General features: G+C 36.9%; 1 protein-coding gene across 1 annotated transcript; it reads left to right on the forward strand.

Annotated features, from left to right (window-relative positions):
• Nucleotides 1-600: 600 nt before the first annotated feature.
• Nucleotides 601-16,580, forward strand: ezra (ezrin a). Its single transcript, XM_081394481.1, has 13 exons — nucleotides 601-1,045; nucleotides 6,347-6,430; nucleotides 7,303-7,398; nucleotides 9,008-9,282; nucleotides 11,082-11,165; nucleotides 11,250-11,396; nucleotides 11,794-11,890; nucleotides 12,460-12,623; nucleotides 13,281-13,411; nucleotides 14,100-14,260; nucleotides 14,407-14,499; nucleotides 14,578-14,841; nucleotides 15,807-16,580. Exons 1-13 carry the CDS (start codon nucleotides 1,034-1,036, stop codon nucleotides 15,969-15,971), a joined length of 1,773 nt encoding a protein of 590 aa, XP_081250607.1. The 5' UTR covers nucleotides 601-1,033; the 3' UTR covers nucleotides 15,972-16,580.
• Nucleotides 16,581-17,969: the final 1,389 nt, after the last annotated feature.

Genomic DNA, 17,969 nt, shown 5'->3' on the forward strand with positions numbered 1-17,969 from the left:
TAAAATGTCCAACTCCCTGATCAGTGCCCTGGCTACTTGAACTAGGGAGCTGATTGAGACGCACCCCTTGATTAGCTTGTTCATGTGTGTTTGATTAGTGTTGGAGCTGAACTCTGTTGGAAAGTGGATCTCGAGGGCCAGAGTTGAGAACACCTGCCTTAGAAGAACCATTTTGGTCCCCAAAAGAATTAACCACAGTGAACAGTTCCTAAAAGAAGTATTGTTTTCTTAGTGTAAAGAACATAATCATAATCTAAAGAACCTTTTTTCACTATAATGAACCTTTTTTTTTGTAATGGAAAGGTTTCATGGATTTTAAAGTTTCTTCATGGAACCACTGATGCCAATAAAGAACCTTTATTTTTAAGTGAAGACATTTTCTCAGATATTTAAAACATAACTTAAAACAAACATTTTTGATATTTTGTGACATTCAAACACTGTTCAACGTCTCAAGTGTTCAAATAGCCTACGTTGTGTGAGGCTACTACATATTAGCCTACCTCTAGGCTACTAATAGACTAGAGAAAGTAGCTGAACTGCCCAGATATCCACCTTTGCAGTAGATTCAACCGCACCCATGATCTCTCCGCCCAGTGTACAGTATATGGGCTAATGCTGTAATGTAACAGTGAGCTGTTAAAGAGCGTTTATCATTGTTAGCGCCGAGACAAGAACCTTTCGTTGAAATCAGCAAGGCTGCATTAGCGCATACTGTACGTGCTCTTGTTCTGTCGCACTGCGCGCGTGCGTGCGTCGCCGTCTGGGCGCGAGCCTGATCAAAGGTCGAACCTACAGGACCCGCAGCTGCGCGGTAAGCAGAGACCCGTTGCACCTCTTTAACTCGAGTGGTCTAACTAACTTATCGTACTAGCAATCGTTGGGGCGAGGCTTTGACACCATCTATCGAAAATGACTCAGGAATGAGTCTCTAGCGTTCACTGTTCAGATCGGTCGCGAGCACAGAGACTGTTAAAGATCCAGCGCGCGCCTCTGGTTTCTTTCTTCAGTTGGTCCCCATACAAGCCTGACGATGCCTAAGCCTGTAAGTATTTATTTTCTTTTTTATTAAACATAAAGTTAATGTTTACATAGGGGTGAATTCAGGTTTGGACACTTTTTCCCAATCATCTCAATGGCAAAAAGTGTCCCACTCAACCTGAATTCACCCCTAAAAACAAAAATAGATATCAGTGCAATAAATGGGATCAATTATGTAAGTTAAACTGCCTATTACACAATGATTTTTGTGCATGAAGTAGCCTAGTATGTCAATGTCTATCCTAATTTATATTTATTCTTGATAAATATGTTGAATTCTGTCTTATTTAGTGGGTTTTGTATTAATCTACGGTGACTTTCAATAGGCCTCTGTCAAAAAGACTCATTACATTACAAAAAGTTTAATAGTTTAAGATTATTTGATATTTTATTCAATATTTTTGTACTCTGTTCTGAATCCATAATGTTGAAAGACAGGATATTTTTTCAAGTTAAAGAAGGTATTTATTACTATATTGCCTCATTATTGTTGGCCAATGTTGAGTAATATTATTAATGCTTATGATTAGTGGTTATACCTGAAATTACATTATCATCTTTATATTTAATCTCCAAAAGGTGTTGTTATCACCTCAAACTTTAGGAGGATACTAACTATGAATTTGATGGTTAACATGCTTGAGTAAGATGAGTCTTTACTCATTAACTAAACTTAGACAATGAGGATGAGTTCATGCTGTGTTCATGGGCGCAGAATGCCGCAAAAGTAAAAGATTAGCTAGATGTGCTGCTGTGAACATACTTTTGACTTTAGTATTTGAATACCAGGATATGATGTCACTAATTATTGCTGAGAGGTTACTGATAAACCAGCTTATTCATCAAGGTTTTAATATTTATTTATTTGTAAGTATTAGGGCTCTTTTAGTGGTATAAGAGTGGAATCTTTCTGCACACGTTTCAAGTTGTGGTAATGTTGAAATGTATATTTTAACGGGAAAAGCTATGATTTCTTATCAACAATTCTCTGAGAGAAATATGGAGATACAGCAGTCCCAAGTTTGTCCCCATTGAGTATCACATTATAATTGAATTAAATGAATAAATATTTGGTTAAAATAAAAAATCTGCCATTATATCTTAGAAATAACGGTTCTAAAAGGGGGGTTTCACAATAATCCCACAGAAGAACCATTTTTGGTTCCCCAAAAAAACATTTTTTTTTTTAGTGTGAAGAATATTTTATAGTTCCATAGTTCCATTATTGTTAAGGTTCTTCATGAACCATTGATGCCAATAAAGAACAGTCTATTATCAAAGATTACAATTGTTATAAAAGATAATTCAATTGAAATTGTCCCCTCGCTGCTTGAAACGTACAAAGTCCTTCCAGGATTATCACAGACATACTTTAAACCCCAGCTGCAATTATTGTGCATGCAGTTTTCATAAACTCATATGAATTGAGAGACTGTACTTTGTCAATTCTTTGTACTTGGACACTGCAAGACCATTTAAACAAACTAGAGATGCAAAGCTGATTAAACAGCTTAAAAGAAATCTGGTGACCAGCATCATATACATTAGAACCTGAAAGTTAATGTCTATTTCCATTTTCCATGAATTATCCAAATACGTTTATTTAATCTGAGATAAGACCTACGTGGAGCACAAACACTTGTGTGTGATTTGAGGAGAAGTGGGTTAGCACTGTCTTGTGAGGTACTCTTTACCCTCCAAGGCAAATGAGACACGCAGGTGTTATGACGTCTTTCTTCCGGCTAGATAACGTGTTTAGCTCTGATGGTTGCTCATGGAGATGGTGACTGCTGGATTAAACAGCACTCATGCAGTCTGTTCCATTACTAGGACAAATCCAACCGAGAGGACAAGCTTTGAAGATTATAGATTATACCTGCCATGCTGGCGTTGAGATTATTAATTTTTATTTGCTTTGGATACGGAGAGGCTGAAGCTGCCAATAATAAGCAGCTTGTTTGCCACTTATGAAAAGATTTTTGATTACTGAAAACATATGTGCTAATGTATTATGTGTGTAGTATAGTTCATATATATCATATATAAAGATACCATATTAGTTACAGCAGTGATTTAAGCTCTTTTGACACAGCTGCCAGCCTATTGTGCCTTATCTAAGGGCTTGCTGATAAGGTTAATTTGCATTATGTTACACTGATAGTGATGCTCAGAAGACTGAACACCTTGTGCTACTATTTTATTGTAATTTTATTCACATCATTGTACATGATTTCTAACTAAAACTGAGAGATATGTTTGTTTATTTTATTTTATTTGAAAAGGGACAGTGCATAATTGACATGAGCACTGGTGTAAATGTGCCAAATTTATATATACAGACAAGCACATACACGTATATATATAAATATAAAAATATATATTTACACACACATATTATATATATATACACACAAACTTTTATGTTACTTTATGTTATGCTATATTGACAAAAGTGTCGGGACACCCCTCCAAATCATTCCAATCACTTCCATGGCCACAGTTCTCTCAGGAGCTCAGTGAACTCAAGCGTGGTACTGTGATCGGTTGCAACCTGTGCAATAAGTCCATTCGTGAGATTTCCTCACCACTAAATATTCCACGGTCAACTGTTAGTGGTATTATAACAAAGTGGAAGCATTTGGGAACAACAGCAACTCAGCCAAAAAGTGTTAGGCCAAGTAAAATCACAGAGCGGGGTCAGCGCATGCTGAGGCGCACAGTGGGCAGAAGTCGCCAACTTTCTGCAGAGTCAATAGCTACAGACCTCCAAACTTTGTGTGGCCTTCAGATTAGCTCAAGAACAGTGCGTAGAGAGCTTGGGTTCAATGGGTTTCCATGGCCGAGCAGCTGCATCAAAGCCTTACATCACCAAGTGCAATGCAAAGCGTTGGATGCAAAGGACTCCAGATGTTCTCTGGAGTAACGAATCACACTTCTCTGTCTGGCAATCCGATGGACGAGTCTGGGTTTGGCAGTTGCCAGGATAACGGTACTTGCCTGACTGCATTGTAAAGTTTGGTGGGGGGGGGGATTATGGTGTGGGGTTGTTTTTCAGGGGTTGGGCTTGGTCCCTTCCAAAGAAAGGAACTTTTAATTCTTCAGCATACCAAGACAATTTGGACAATTTCATGCTCCCAAGTTTGTGGGAACAATTTGGGGATGGTCCCTTCCTGTTCTAACACGACTGCGCACCAGTGCACAAAGCTAGGTCCATAAAGACATGGATGAGCGAGTTTGGTGTGGAGGAACTTGACTGACCTGCACAGAGTCCTGACCTCAACCCGACAGAACACCTTTGGGAATAATTAGAGCGGAGACTGCGAGCCAGGCCTTCATATCACAACAGTAACAGATTGGAAACATACTACATCAAATTTGAATTATACCAAAACATTGACAATTTAGACACAATCACAGATTTATTGTTTTTATACCATAAATTATTAGGTAAATTATATTATTACTTTAAAAATAAAAAAACTTTACTGTGAAAGAGAAGAAATTCCTTTTCCCATGAATGCTTTTATTCAGCAAGGATGCATTAAATTGATCAAAAGTGATAGTAAAGACATTTATAATGTTGCAAAATATTTGTATTTTAAATAAACACTGAACTTTCTATAAGTCTTTCTATTTTTATTAAAAAATCCTGAAACAATTGTATCACTGTTTCCACAGAAATATTAAGCAGCACAGCTATTTTCAATATTGATAATAAGAAATGTTTCTTGAGCAACAAATCAGCATAGAATGATTTCTGAAGGATCATGTGACACCGAAGGAAATTCAGATTTGCATCACAGGAATAAATTACATTTAAACATATTTAAAAATAGAAAACAGTTATTTTAAATTGTAATACTATTTCATAATATTTCTGTTTTTACTGTATTTTTTATCAAATAAATACAGCCTTGAGGAGCATAAGAGACTTACTTATCTTACTAACCCCAAATCTTTGTGACATGGTTACTATGAATTACCAGTTTTATATAGCTTTTATATAATTCATATACCATCGATTATTTTCATTAAAATTAGTTATACTTTCTACTGTACCATTAGTGGTTTTGCACAACACATAGAGTTTAAAGTGGTAAAAATTGTTGCAACTTTGTATTGTCAGCAATTAACCAATAGTTCTACAGTAGGTGGCCAAAACATGCAGATCATTTACTTGCTGATGTGGCTTAATACTAACACCAGGGTGTAATGGTTATTGCAGTGTGAGTATTATTGCTTGAACTTTTCTCGTGATTAGAGCCACTAAATGTGCACTAATTCTAGATATATGAAGGTCTTTTATTTATGCTTTGCGAATAGGAACTAATAACAGGAAGTAAGCGTTGAACTTAAATGTTAATGAGTCTGAAAATAACTTTGCTAACATTTGTTGCACAAGTTTGAAGGGTTTATCTTTATAGCTCTAGAGTAGTTCGCATAAAGGTTGTGTAACTTTGACAGTACTTGTAAGGCTCTGTCAAGGTTCACCGGGTCGTTATGAAAGCTTGTGTAAAGTGTGCTGGACTGAAACATGACCTTGGACAAGAGATTGTCACCATGGAAGTCATGGAATCTCTTCTAGAAACAGATTTTTAGTTGTATGTCTTGTTACTTTATCAGTTTAAGTAGATTACATGTTTGCAAGGCATTTTGTTTTAATGTCTACTTTGTGAAGTAAAAAACTAAATCTCATAAACTGTAAAATACACTGCATGGCCAAAAAAAAAGAAGTAGCTGTTTTTGGATTTAAATTTGGATGTGCTGGAGGAGACTTTACAGAGTCCTGGACTCTTGCACTGTCAATACAAGATCTTGACCAAAAATGAATACACCTCTTGATGGAAATAAATGTTGTGATGTTATTTCCATTAAGCGATACATAATTTTTTTTAAAGTTCGAACTGGGCAGTGTATATTATAGTATCCCCAGATTAGTAATGTCACACCTAATGTTCGTTGGATCTGTTTTAACCATCTAAAGATGTCAGTTCTCTTGAAGATATTACATAATGCATATCTGTCATAAGGCTTTATTGCCTGTGGCTTTGTAGAATGACATAATATTCCATGATTATAGTTAACATGCTTCTGATGGTTGATGTTCTGACTTATGTGATTTTAAATATCTGATATGACAATGGTGTTATGTAATTCAGGTGTAATAAATTAAAACAAATTTTTTGTTCTGTTGTAATGGTACATTTAATATTTTACAAATACCAACAATACCCTGCTTTAATTTATTCCAGTTCTTGATACAATGACAATGAAAAAAACACTCACTTTTGTTGGTTCTGTGCAGATCAACGTCCGTGTCACCACGATGGATGCCGAGCTGGAATTTGCAATCCAGTCAGTTACAACAGGCAAGCAGCTCTTTGAGCAGGTAAAGCAGCGGCTCCTGAAATCTTCTTGATAGTTTTTTTTTTAAAGCTTGAGGAGGCATGTGAGGAATTACTACTTAAATGTGTTTTTAAGCTAAAGAGTAAATTGCATCCACTTATACAGATGATGAAACATTTTTGTAGTTTCTCATTGCATGCTGGGAAAATAACTTTATGGGAAAACTAATGGGACTTTTTTATTTTTAATTAGAGCACCTCACCAAACTATGAAAATCTCCTACCAAGATGATATTTATATGCACTTGCATAAGTAATACTTTCATATTATTTCCTACTAGGGAAATGCACTACTTTTGTTTTATCACAATGACTCATAAACTTGTAATGACTTGTACACTTAAAAAAAAACTATTTTTGTAACAAAGCTTTGTAGCTATAATTGCAAAAACATTTTTGTTACCTTAGAGACACACCCGAATTCATGCTTATGACTATAGTCAATGGGTGTAAATCATTTTTTAGATACCATTGAGATTAGTAATGCGGGACTACCTTGGTATATGGTGATTGGTGAGGTATGATATGACAGGACTGTATATGGAATATAGGTGGTGGACACCGTCTCTGCCTATTTGTACACACCTAACTGATAAGAGGGTGGGTTGGTTGGTAGTTTCCCTCCCTGTTGATAGCATGAACTCTCATTGTAGAGTTCCTATTCTAATCTTCTCAGAACAGAGACTCTCCCATTGTTTGACATCCAACATAAGGTCATGCTTGTTTATCTTGGTGATTAGGTATTATGTTTTAAATTTACGTCATAGGAATCAATATCACAATTTGTTTACATTTGTCATTGTGTTAGTCACACATGTAACTGGTTGAATTTTATCTTCTGTGTTCATGTATTCAGGTGGTTAAGACGGTGGGTTTGCGTGAGGTTTGGTACTTTGGTCTGCAGTACACGGACACCAAAGGCTTTCTGACATGGCTGAAACTGGACAAAAAGGTCTTTTTGATTTTATACAGAAAATATATTGTATTTGAAACCGTATTTGCACCATGTTGTTAGACAATAAATGCTTAGTAGTCACAATGCTTGGATTAATGTTAATAATAAATTAATAACATGTTGAAGTGCCCCATTATGCTTTTTTGAATACCGTATTACCTTTTAGTGTAATGTTGCTGTTTGTGAATGTAAAAGGTCTGCAAAGTTTGAAAGTTCAAAGTAAAGTTATTGTCTCCTAAAATAAATAATCGATTCTGAATTGCAACAATTGCAACAATGTAACAGTGTAACAAATCTGCATAATGCCAGCCTATGGTCTTCATTGGCTGCCCGTGAACTGGTCTACTTTGCCCCGTCCTCAAACACTGTGGTTGTCGACATGTCGAGAAGACGCTGTTTTCAGAGCTGCGAATCCACTTTGCATGCATTTCAAAACGATGAGGACTTGTGCCTGAATTGATACAGGAAAAAAACAATGGAATCGTTACTGTTCGTGTCGCTGTTTATCAAGTGCTGAGGAAGAACTAGAGCTGAAATTCAGATGTGGTAATGGGTGTTTCATTTCCGACACGGTAGACCAATCACAACAGCCTGGGCCGTTTGACCAATCAGAGCAGAGTAGACTCACGGAAAGGCAAAAGAATCCCATAGACTTACAGGCACCCAATCCAAATCTACAGATTAAAATATCAGAGAGATTTGGGGGTGGGCTCTCTTGACTTGGGTCACTTTTGTGACCACAACAGAAACTACCCAAAAAACCCTAGCAAACATCCTAACAACAGCATAGGAATGTGCTAAAAAACACTGAGAATGTGTTAGCTATATGGGTGGGGAATATAATTGTTATTTTACTACTCTTTTACTACTCTTACATTTACTACAGGCTGACTTTCTGACATGTGATTGCCTTTGCTTTTGACAGGACTGTATACTTGCAACATGACACATTTGATTAAGTTAATAAAGTTCAGGTTTTAGAACAACAGTTCAAATTTTCACTCTTGAAATGTTCATTCCAGTTAACCCATATTTTGTAGAGTTGCCATATTTATTGTACATACAAGCACCTAATATACATATCATCATAAAGTAATAATTATCACAAATGTTGTGTTCTAGCAGCCCAGTAGACAAAACCATAGGTGTAGATTGCTAGTTAAACATTGACCACTACAGGATTCCTGTTAGAGAAGTCAAGTCACTAGTCATGCTGGTGATGTAGAACTTTGATTATTGCTCAACAATGGGGAAAATAAGAAAAATAATATATTAAATCAATAGCTGAGTCACTGAAATATCTGCATTGTCTCATGGCATCTAGAACTGAACATTGATATATAGTCATTTACTCTGAATGTTAACAATCACTCTGTGTGTAGAGGGGATGCAAAGGTTTTGCAAGCAAACATAAATATTTTGAAATATACTTCTTAACTACCACCTCATATTATTTCCATTCATCGCAAAGTTTCTTGGGGGAATGCAAAAGATTTGAAAGCATTCATTTTAAAAAAAAATTCCTCCCATCTCATTTATTTCCCCGTCACCATGTTCCTTTAGAGGCTCCACAAACTAACAATCATTCTTCATTCTGATTTCATAGGTGTCCTCTCAAGAGGTAAAGCAAGAAAACCCTCTGCAGTTTAAGTTTCGGGCCAAGCACTACCCTGAGGACGTGTCTGAGGAACTGATTCAGGACATCACAAAAAAGCTTTTCTTCCTGCAAGTGAAGGAAGGCATCTTGAGCGATGAGATCTACTGCCCCCCAGAGACAGCAGTGCTATTGGCCTCATATGCTGTACAGGCCAAGTTCGGAGACTACTCACTAGAATCCCAAAAAGCTCGATATCTGTCGTCTGAGAGGCTTCTGCCTCAGAGGTGAGGGGGGAAACTGCTCAAAAACATGAATCCAGTGCATTCTAATGATTCAGCGAGTTGAAATGACTTAAATAAGATTTACATTAAACACGGTCAATGTGATTTTGCCATGTAAGTCATGTTACTGGATATTTTGTTGATCCTGGAACAACATTCCTGTCTGAAAATGTAGTCCTAACCCTATCCCTGCACCTAAACCTAACCCTACCCAGTTATCCCTAAAATCAGAGGGAATGATAGGTGAATAACACTGATGTAGAAGCACCTAACCCTGGTTGTAAGCCTAAACTTGACAGAAACTGTAAATGTCAAGGTTATGAACTCTTATTTTGATGTTCTGTTTTGTTTCTGATAGTTCCTGTTTCCCTGCTCTGTTTAGGGGCTTTCGCACTGGAGAAACCTTTTCATAGTTCCTAGAACTATTGGCGGAAGTACCCGGATTTTGGCGTGTTCGCACCTCAGGAACTAGGAACAATTTTAGTTCTAGGAACTCCTTTTGGAGGAACTTATTTAGCTCCTACTTCAGAATTGGGTCTAAACCAGCACTATAGGAACTCCCCGTGACATTAGTGTACGCTGATTGGCCGAACGCACGCCAAACACCAGCACCCGCCATTTAAAAAAGCTATGTAAACACACAGATTATAGCCTTTATATTCACTCCACAAACTAACTCTAGAAACATGGAAAACAGTGATAGATGGGCCTCTTAGCCTTTACGCTAAAGAGAAAGGGGACCAAGCTAAACATGATTATGTATTTCTGCTCAGCTAGCAACACTGGACATCAACCACATGGCATACGCTGATACCTTTTCATACACTGTCTACTTTCTATGCATAACAGTTCTATCTAATAATGTATTAGACAGATCGTAAACTAATGAACACGGAGAATGCGAGACCTGTGTGCTCTGGCGTTCTCAGCGTCGTCAAAATAAAGGTCCGCCGCGCCGTCAAAATAAAAGTCACAACAACAACCACAGCTTACGTCACTTCAGAGTTTCTACTAGCGGTGCGAATGCAACCAGGAAAATGTTCCTAAAGGAACCATTCGTTCTCAGGGAACCACCCTGGTGGCTAGTTCATAGAACTACCCATTGCGAAAGCCCCTTTAATTTTCGGTTTCCTTCGTTTATGATTATGCCCTCATTTGGTCCTATGGTTACATCACCTGTCTGTCATTATGTTCTCCTTGTATTTATGCTCCCTGTTATGTTTCGTCCCTTGTCGGTTCTTGTTTACATTTGTGTGGTTGTGTTAAATTTGTTATTCTGCGATCTTTGCTAGTTTAATTGAAATTAAAGTTTTTTCTGTGTAATCTCCTTCATTGTGTGATTGATACGGCCACACATGAGAGTAAACTTGTCCCTCAAATCTGATTGGTTGATTGAAATGTTGTTCCAGGATAAACAAAGATCCAGAAACATGTTGTACTTGGTGAAATCACGTTCACTGACTGGGTCCACCTGACTTAAAGTTAACCTTGTAAAAAAAAACATAAAATGTTGGGAAGAATTTAAATCTGTTAGTTACTAACTTAATTATTTAAAGTTTATCCCCCCCAAAAAAGTACCCCCTTGAATTTACCATAGTGTGTAAATATTTGTAAAATCACTTCGACTTTGTTTGGATCTCAAACAAAACTGACACAAATTACCAGAATTTCATATTAACTTGTTTACAATTGTCAGGATCTGTGGCTGTAGTAAGTGCATGATGATGGAGAATTAAACACAAACAGTTTAGTAGCAATAATACTCAGAACACGCATGTAATTTTGATATTCTGTGTTTACAGAGTGTTTGACCAGCACAAACTGTCTAAAGAGCAATGGGAGGAGAGGATCCAGATTTGGCATGAGGAGCACAGAGGAATCCTCAAGTGAGTTTTACCTATATGTTCCCATTCAGCTCGCATACATATCGCTCCACAAGTTTATCATTTCTTTGAATTCTGTATCACTAGGGAAGATGCCATGCAGGAGTATCTAAAGATCTCACAGGATTTGGAGATGTATGGCGTCAACTATTTTGACATCAAGAACAAGAAAGGAACAGACCTGTGGTTAGGCGTGGATGCGTTGGGACTTAACATTTATGAAAAAGAAGACAGGTAAGCTTTGTAAGCAAGATCTGATTATTTAGAAATGTTAGTTGGGGATATTGGGGTCAGTGTGCCATGACTGTGTGGTTAATGACCTGCCGAGTGACCGTTCAACCCCACAACAAGCCAGACCAGTCAACATCAATGCCTGCTGCTTATTATTGAGGGGTCAATGCACTCAAGGACTAATGTACCTCAAAGTTTGAGATTTTTGTAATGTTTGTTGACAAACACATAAAAAGAGGTAACGCTTTGTTACGGTACATGTGCTTACAGTAGTAAAAACAGTATATTATGCATAATTACTTGCAGCTAACCCTAAACCAAACCCTGACACGTACATGAATAATTATTCATATAATTATTCAATACATGAAATACATTTGGTCTGTTCTTCATTGCTTAGGCTGACTCCAAAGATTGGATTTCCTTGGAGTGAAATAAGGAACATCTCATTCAGCGACAAGAAGTTCATAATCAAACCCATTGACAAAAAGGCTCCTGTAAGTCTTTGCATACATTATTTCATCTTTTCTCCCCTGAAATTAGAGTATCGAAGGTGAAGAAAGGAAAAATCTTTTAAAAATCATTTAAAATACATCTGGCAAGTTTTTAGAAATGAACTCTTTGGATTCATGTTGGTTTCATATGGTTTTAAAACTTTAATAACATTTTCAAAGCTTAAATTTTATGACTTAATGATAAATGTCATGTGGTGTAACCATCTAATTAATAACGTAATTTCCTTGATCAAAATTATAAGAAAAGTTTTTTAAAATATTTTTCTTTTACTTGTTTTCTGTTTTACGATATCAGGACATTTGAACCCCCTTCCCTGATATTTTTCATGTTATGCATCCAAAATATATCTAAATGAATTGTAATTCAGAAGAAATTAAAAACAGTCTCTTCATAAAAGAAGTAGGTCTATATTCAAGTCATATGTACAGAATTGCATTTTTTATATGTTTTTTAATCATTCAAGAAGGCCGGTTATAAAATATTTGCCCAATTACTTGTGCATATGACATTAAATGTGTCACATTCTGTTCTTTCTCTCTTGTTTTTGCAGGACTTTGTGTTCTATGCATCTCGTTTACGTATTAACAAGCGCATCCTGCACCTGTGCATGGGAAACCATGAACTTTACATGCAACGCAGGAAACCTGATACCATTGAAGTGCAGCAGATGAAGGCACAAGCCAGAGATGAGAAACACCAGAGACAGATGGAGAGGTGAGGACACAGTGTTCAGTGCCCAGAGTGCGTCATCATATAGCAGTGAACCGCTGCCCTGTGATCACAGCAAGACATCAGGAAGCTCAGGCCAGAGCATCACTAATGTTGGCCACAAAAAAAGTTAATTTAATAAAATATTTATTGATTTAATTTTTTTCTCAAAGGTTTTTCTTTTTGCATTGAGAGTATATTTTGGGCCAGATTTACTAAACAGGGCAAATTAGCGCAATCCCATAAAAGCGCCGATGGGAGATGAAAGTTCTGCACGTGATCTACTGACAACGCACAAATTAAAGAACACAGACACAGCCGGATCATAATGAGCAACACAAGAGCAGCGCAAAGACATCTGGTTTAAGAAATGCTTTTTTTGAGCGGTAAATAATGACGCTAATACCAGTAAATTGACGAGCGCAAACCTTAGTAAATCACCTTGCATAATTTATTTAAGTACTCTCCTCCCATAAATACTCCTTCAAATGCACATGCAATAAGGCCAGCCGCAAAAATAACCCTATCCACGCCTTTTCAGTGCTAAATTTTAGTAAATACTCTAACTTTGTTTTTTAGCGGCAAAAGACGGTTTGTGCTGGAGCAAGCTGTTAGTAAATGTGACCCTAAGTGTGTTTGCTACCTGTTTTTTTTTTTCCCCAGAGCCCAGCTAGAGAATGAGAAGAAGAAAAGGGAGGCAATAGAGAAAGAAAAAGAGATGGTGGAGAAAGAGAAGCAAGAGATGATGTTGAAGCTTTTCCAGTTTGAAGAGCAGACCAAAAAGGTTGAGAGAGGTAAGAATATTTCACTAGATGTCTGATCTCATATATTATTAGACTTCAGTAGACTTTACAGAGTGCTGGACTCTTGCATTGTCAATACAAGATCTTGACCAAAAATGTATGCATCACTTGATATAAATAACATCACAACATTTATTTCCATCAAGAGGTGTAGCGTTTTTTGGTCAAGATCTTGTATTGACAGTGCAAGAGTCAAACACTCTGTAAAGTCTCCTCCAGCACATCCCAAAGACTTTTAATGAATTTTAAGGTCTGGACTCAGAGGAGCCGATTCACGTGTGAAAATGATTCTTCATGCTCCTCACAACCATTCTTTCACAATTTGAGCCTGATGAACCTTGACATTGTCATCCTGGAATATGGCCATGATGTGTATTCATACATGATTGTTTAAGAAACGAAAAGCTACACACTCCATCAATTAGGGTTAGAAGAACTGTTGCCAAACATATAACATGCTAGAAACATAATAATCACTGCAATACTGATCCAATTATAGACTCCTAAGCATTTGCCTATTTAAAGCCAAACAGCCTGCGACTTTTTTTTGGCCAGACAGTGTATATTGCATATTATACAAAATCCTGTGACCACCCTACTTGGCACACACTTGCAATAAATGATATTGTATAATTGAGTGGCTGCTGCCCCCTTCTGGATGATTTTGGGTATTGTTCAGATCTGAGAGAGCAGTTTGAGAGGGCACGGATATTGGAGGAAGAGAGGCGGCGGGTGGAGGAGGAGGCAGCGCGTTTGGAGGCTGAGAGACAGGCGGCACTGATGGCTAAAGAAGAGCTGGCCAGGAAAGCTGAGGATCAGATGAAAAATCAGGAACAGCTGGTATGCTGGGGACAGTTTTACACACACAAAACACACCTTAAACAGTGACACTAGCATATTCTGTGACAGTTTGTGTAATGGGGCAGACTTATTTGTTTATCTATAGTGAATTAAAGAAAGATTTACCCTTCGGTTTCCCTTAAAAGGCAGCAGAGCTGGCTGAGTTCACTGCTAAGATTGTCTTGCTTGAGGAAGCCAGGAGAGTCAAGGAAGAGGAAGCCAATGAATGGCAGAACAGGGTGAGTTTTGAACAGTATATTATCGTTGAAATATGGTTAAATTCTTCTCCTTAAAACTGACCTCTCCACTTCTATCAGGCCAAAGAGGTTCAGGGTGATCTGGAAAAGACCCGTGAGGAGTTGCAGCATGTTATGTCATCCCCTGTAACTGCTGCCCCCATGGCTGCCCCAATGGCTGCCCGGGCCATGATGGAGCCCTTGGAGAACGATCATGATGATCACGAGGAGAACAACAGCACCTACAGTGCTGAGTTGCCTGTGGAGGGCATAGAGGACCACCGCAATGAGGAGGAGCGCATCACAGAGGCAGAGAAGAACGAACGTGTGCAGAAACAGCTCATGGTAACTTGCGTATCACCTTTCCTCAGACATAATTCTGAATGCATTAGTAGCAATAATGGGGATTCATCCCAATCTTTCATCAAATTCTGATTCTGAAAAACACCTTAAAACAGATCCTGATTCCTCATTGATTTGTTTAGTAACTGTTTCTGGAGGTTCTGGACTTTTTTTCATTCGTTTAAGAGATTTGTTCAAAAACACAAAGGAAACATGCCTTATTATACTTTTTTCAGTTTGTTCACAAACACACATACAACTTACTTGTAGTTGTGATTTTGATTGATATCAGTGATTTAGTGAATCTTTGAACACCTAAAAACAGATTCAGATTCATTCACTGGTTTGTTTAGTATCTATATCTGAAGGTTACATTGTTGTGGTACATTTTTTTTCAGTTTATTTAAATACATGAGATTTTGATTAAATCAATAAAATTTGACTATCATTCATTCAGGAAATTCTTTGTTCATGAATGAAACATGAAAGTCTTATCCTTTTTTCAATTTGTTCACATACTACATACTATATACTTGCATAACACTGACTTGTAGTGGGGAATTTGATTCATTCAGTGATTCAAATCAGTTGAATCTGTAGTTTACATCATACACTACTAGGTGAGTGTTTTTTGAGTATTATTGATTCAACAGATTCCGCTAAAAACACTACAGTACATTGATTTACAATTTATTTACAATTACAAGCCTTATTATTTTATATTATTTTAGGCTGTTCATAAAAGACATGCTTCATTCATACAGTTTTATATGAACAACATGGCACGTTTATTCGGTTCATTCGCGAACAACATGTTTCGTTCAGTTGCACTGATCTCAAATCACCGATTTCAGTTCAGTACGTACCATTCGTTCAGTTACGCCACTGCTATGAATCCGAATATTCTATTTCAATTGTCTTTGTTTGGTATTTACACTGTGATTAACTGTATCTTAAATTTTTTTTAGGCCCTGAGCTCTGAGCTGGCCGATGCCCGCGATAACTCTATGAAGACTCAGAACGACATTCTGCACAATGAAAACGTAAAAGCCGGGAGGGACAAGTACAAGACGCTTCGTCAGATCCGCATGGGCAACACCAAGCAGAGAATAGATGAGTTTGAAGCCTTGTAATGGCCGATCAATTCTCCAGTAAAGCTCGAGCACCAGCAGCGCTCTGCTCATGTGTTGCTGTTCAAGGGTGAATTTATCTAATCATAAATGGTCTCACTTTGTATTTGCCATTTAAAATGACTGGGTTATTTACACACTACACACTACTGTACACACAAGTACAGTAACTTTTTTTTTTTGGACAAATATGGACAACATACTCATTCAAGGCACTAAAATGATGTGTATGTTTTAAAGTTTGCCTTGAGAACACTCTTGAGATCCTATTTATGCTAATTGTGCCAAAGGCTTTGTCTTGAGAAATCATGTCATCTTTTATGGGAACCTTTTTAATGTGGCTAACTTAAGATCTTTATGTGTCATGAAACACATCACTTCCTCACAAAAAGGAGTTTTTATGTTTGAAAAGAACAAATAAACAAACTGGAAAAAAAGCGTAAATATAATGTAAGGATTGTAGATAATTATCTAAAACATGGATGAGATCAAATAGTGGCCATAACAAACAAGTCAATGTTTTAACAGATTTTGATTAATTAAATGCTGCATAGTAAATTGGATTTTCTATGTAATATTTTGAAATAAAAATATGAAATTGATTTGAATGACTTCTTCTGTGTAGTTACTGTGGGACGAAAAATGCATGGTTAAACATGTTTTTCACTTGTTTTGGCGAAGGTCTGTGGCAAAATGTTTTTTGAAGAAAAAAATGCAATCTAGGATTTTTTTTTTGACAGAGACAGCAGCACAATGTCTTGATAGCGGAATTGTTCAGAATAGCAGAAAGGTTTGCATTGTATGTTTAACCAGATTTCCTTATGCTGTGACCGTTAAAAGAACTACAGTTTCATTTGCACTGATGCGCAGAGAGGCTGTTAAAGGCAAATTGTTATGCAAAGGTGCGCCTGCTTGAACCCACAAAGGACCACTGATATTTACTCAAGGACTAGAGCGTTAATTATGTTGCTAGACAACAATTTATGAAGCCTGGAAACCATTTGTTGAAATATGCAAAGGGTCATCGAACATGCAAGGGGTCTGGATTACTGTGTTCCATTGGAAAATGTTTTAGCGATCATTAGCTACACTGGTTTAGTTCCCTGAAAACCTCCTATAAAAATCTTCCATTAGACAATGATTTTCACTGAAAGTAGGAACAGTTTATTTAGGTTTTTTTTTTTTTTTCTTGAAAAAGCAAACACATCGGTTTATGAATATTTCTTTTTTATTATTGGAGATAATTACTAATGTAATAAGATTCCCAGGTTTAAAGCTTGTTTTTTTTTTTTAAATAAAATTTTTTTTTATTTATTTTTTCATGTAAAGGAAGAGGCGACACTTTACATTACATTTTCTATATTGCACATCATGTTATCACATTAGTAATCCTAAAAGTGACACATTCAGTAATTAAAGGGGCTACATGTAGAATTTAAAAACCCTTGTAATTAGCGACACGAGTGGCTGTTATGTGAACTGCAGCAAGTACCTTATTGCTCGTGCTCACACTCGGTCACATAATATACAGACTGAACTTGATTCAGTGCCCCGATATTCACAACTACTTTGCTTACAAATAACAATAAGTTGGAAATACATTTGCAGCGATAAAGCCTATTGTTAGCGAACATCTAGACAAAAATTACAGCGGCGAGAAAACTGTAAAGAAAGCATCTGATCATAACTATGAGGATAATATTTGCACAAGTTCTGCAATTCACTGGCATCATGTCCAAACAAAGATGAGGTAATTATTATAAAAAAATCTCTGTAAATTAAAAAAAAATAAACTCTGTTATGATAGTTTGAATATAAAGTATGTTTGAGACTATATATAGTACTATAGATCTGACTATTTGAGACTATAGTTTGAATTAATCCCTTTTCTTTGCATGACACCTTAACATTACAGAATGGCTCTTTTGACATTATCCTCCTGAACATTGTGTAGCCTAGCATTCATGTGTCATAGAGCGGAAGAGAGGCTCTCGGGAGCGC

This window comes from Scardinius erythrophthalmus, assembly GCF_964197995.2.
Source record: "Scardinius erythrophthalmus genome assembly, chromosome: 19".
NCBI lineage: Eukaryota > Metazoa > Chordata > Actinopteri > Cypriniformes > Leuciscidae > Scardinius > Scardinius erythrophthalmus.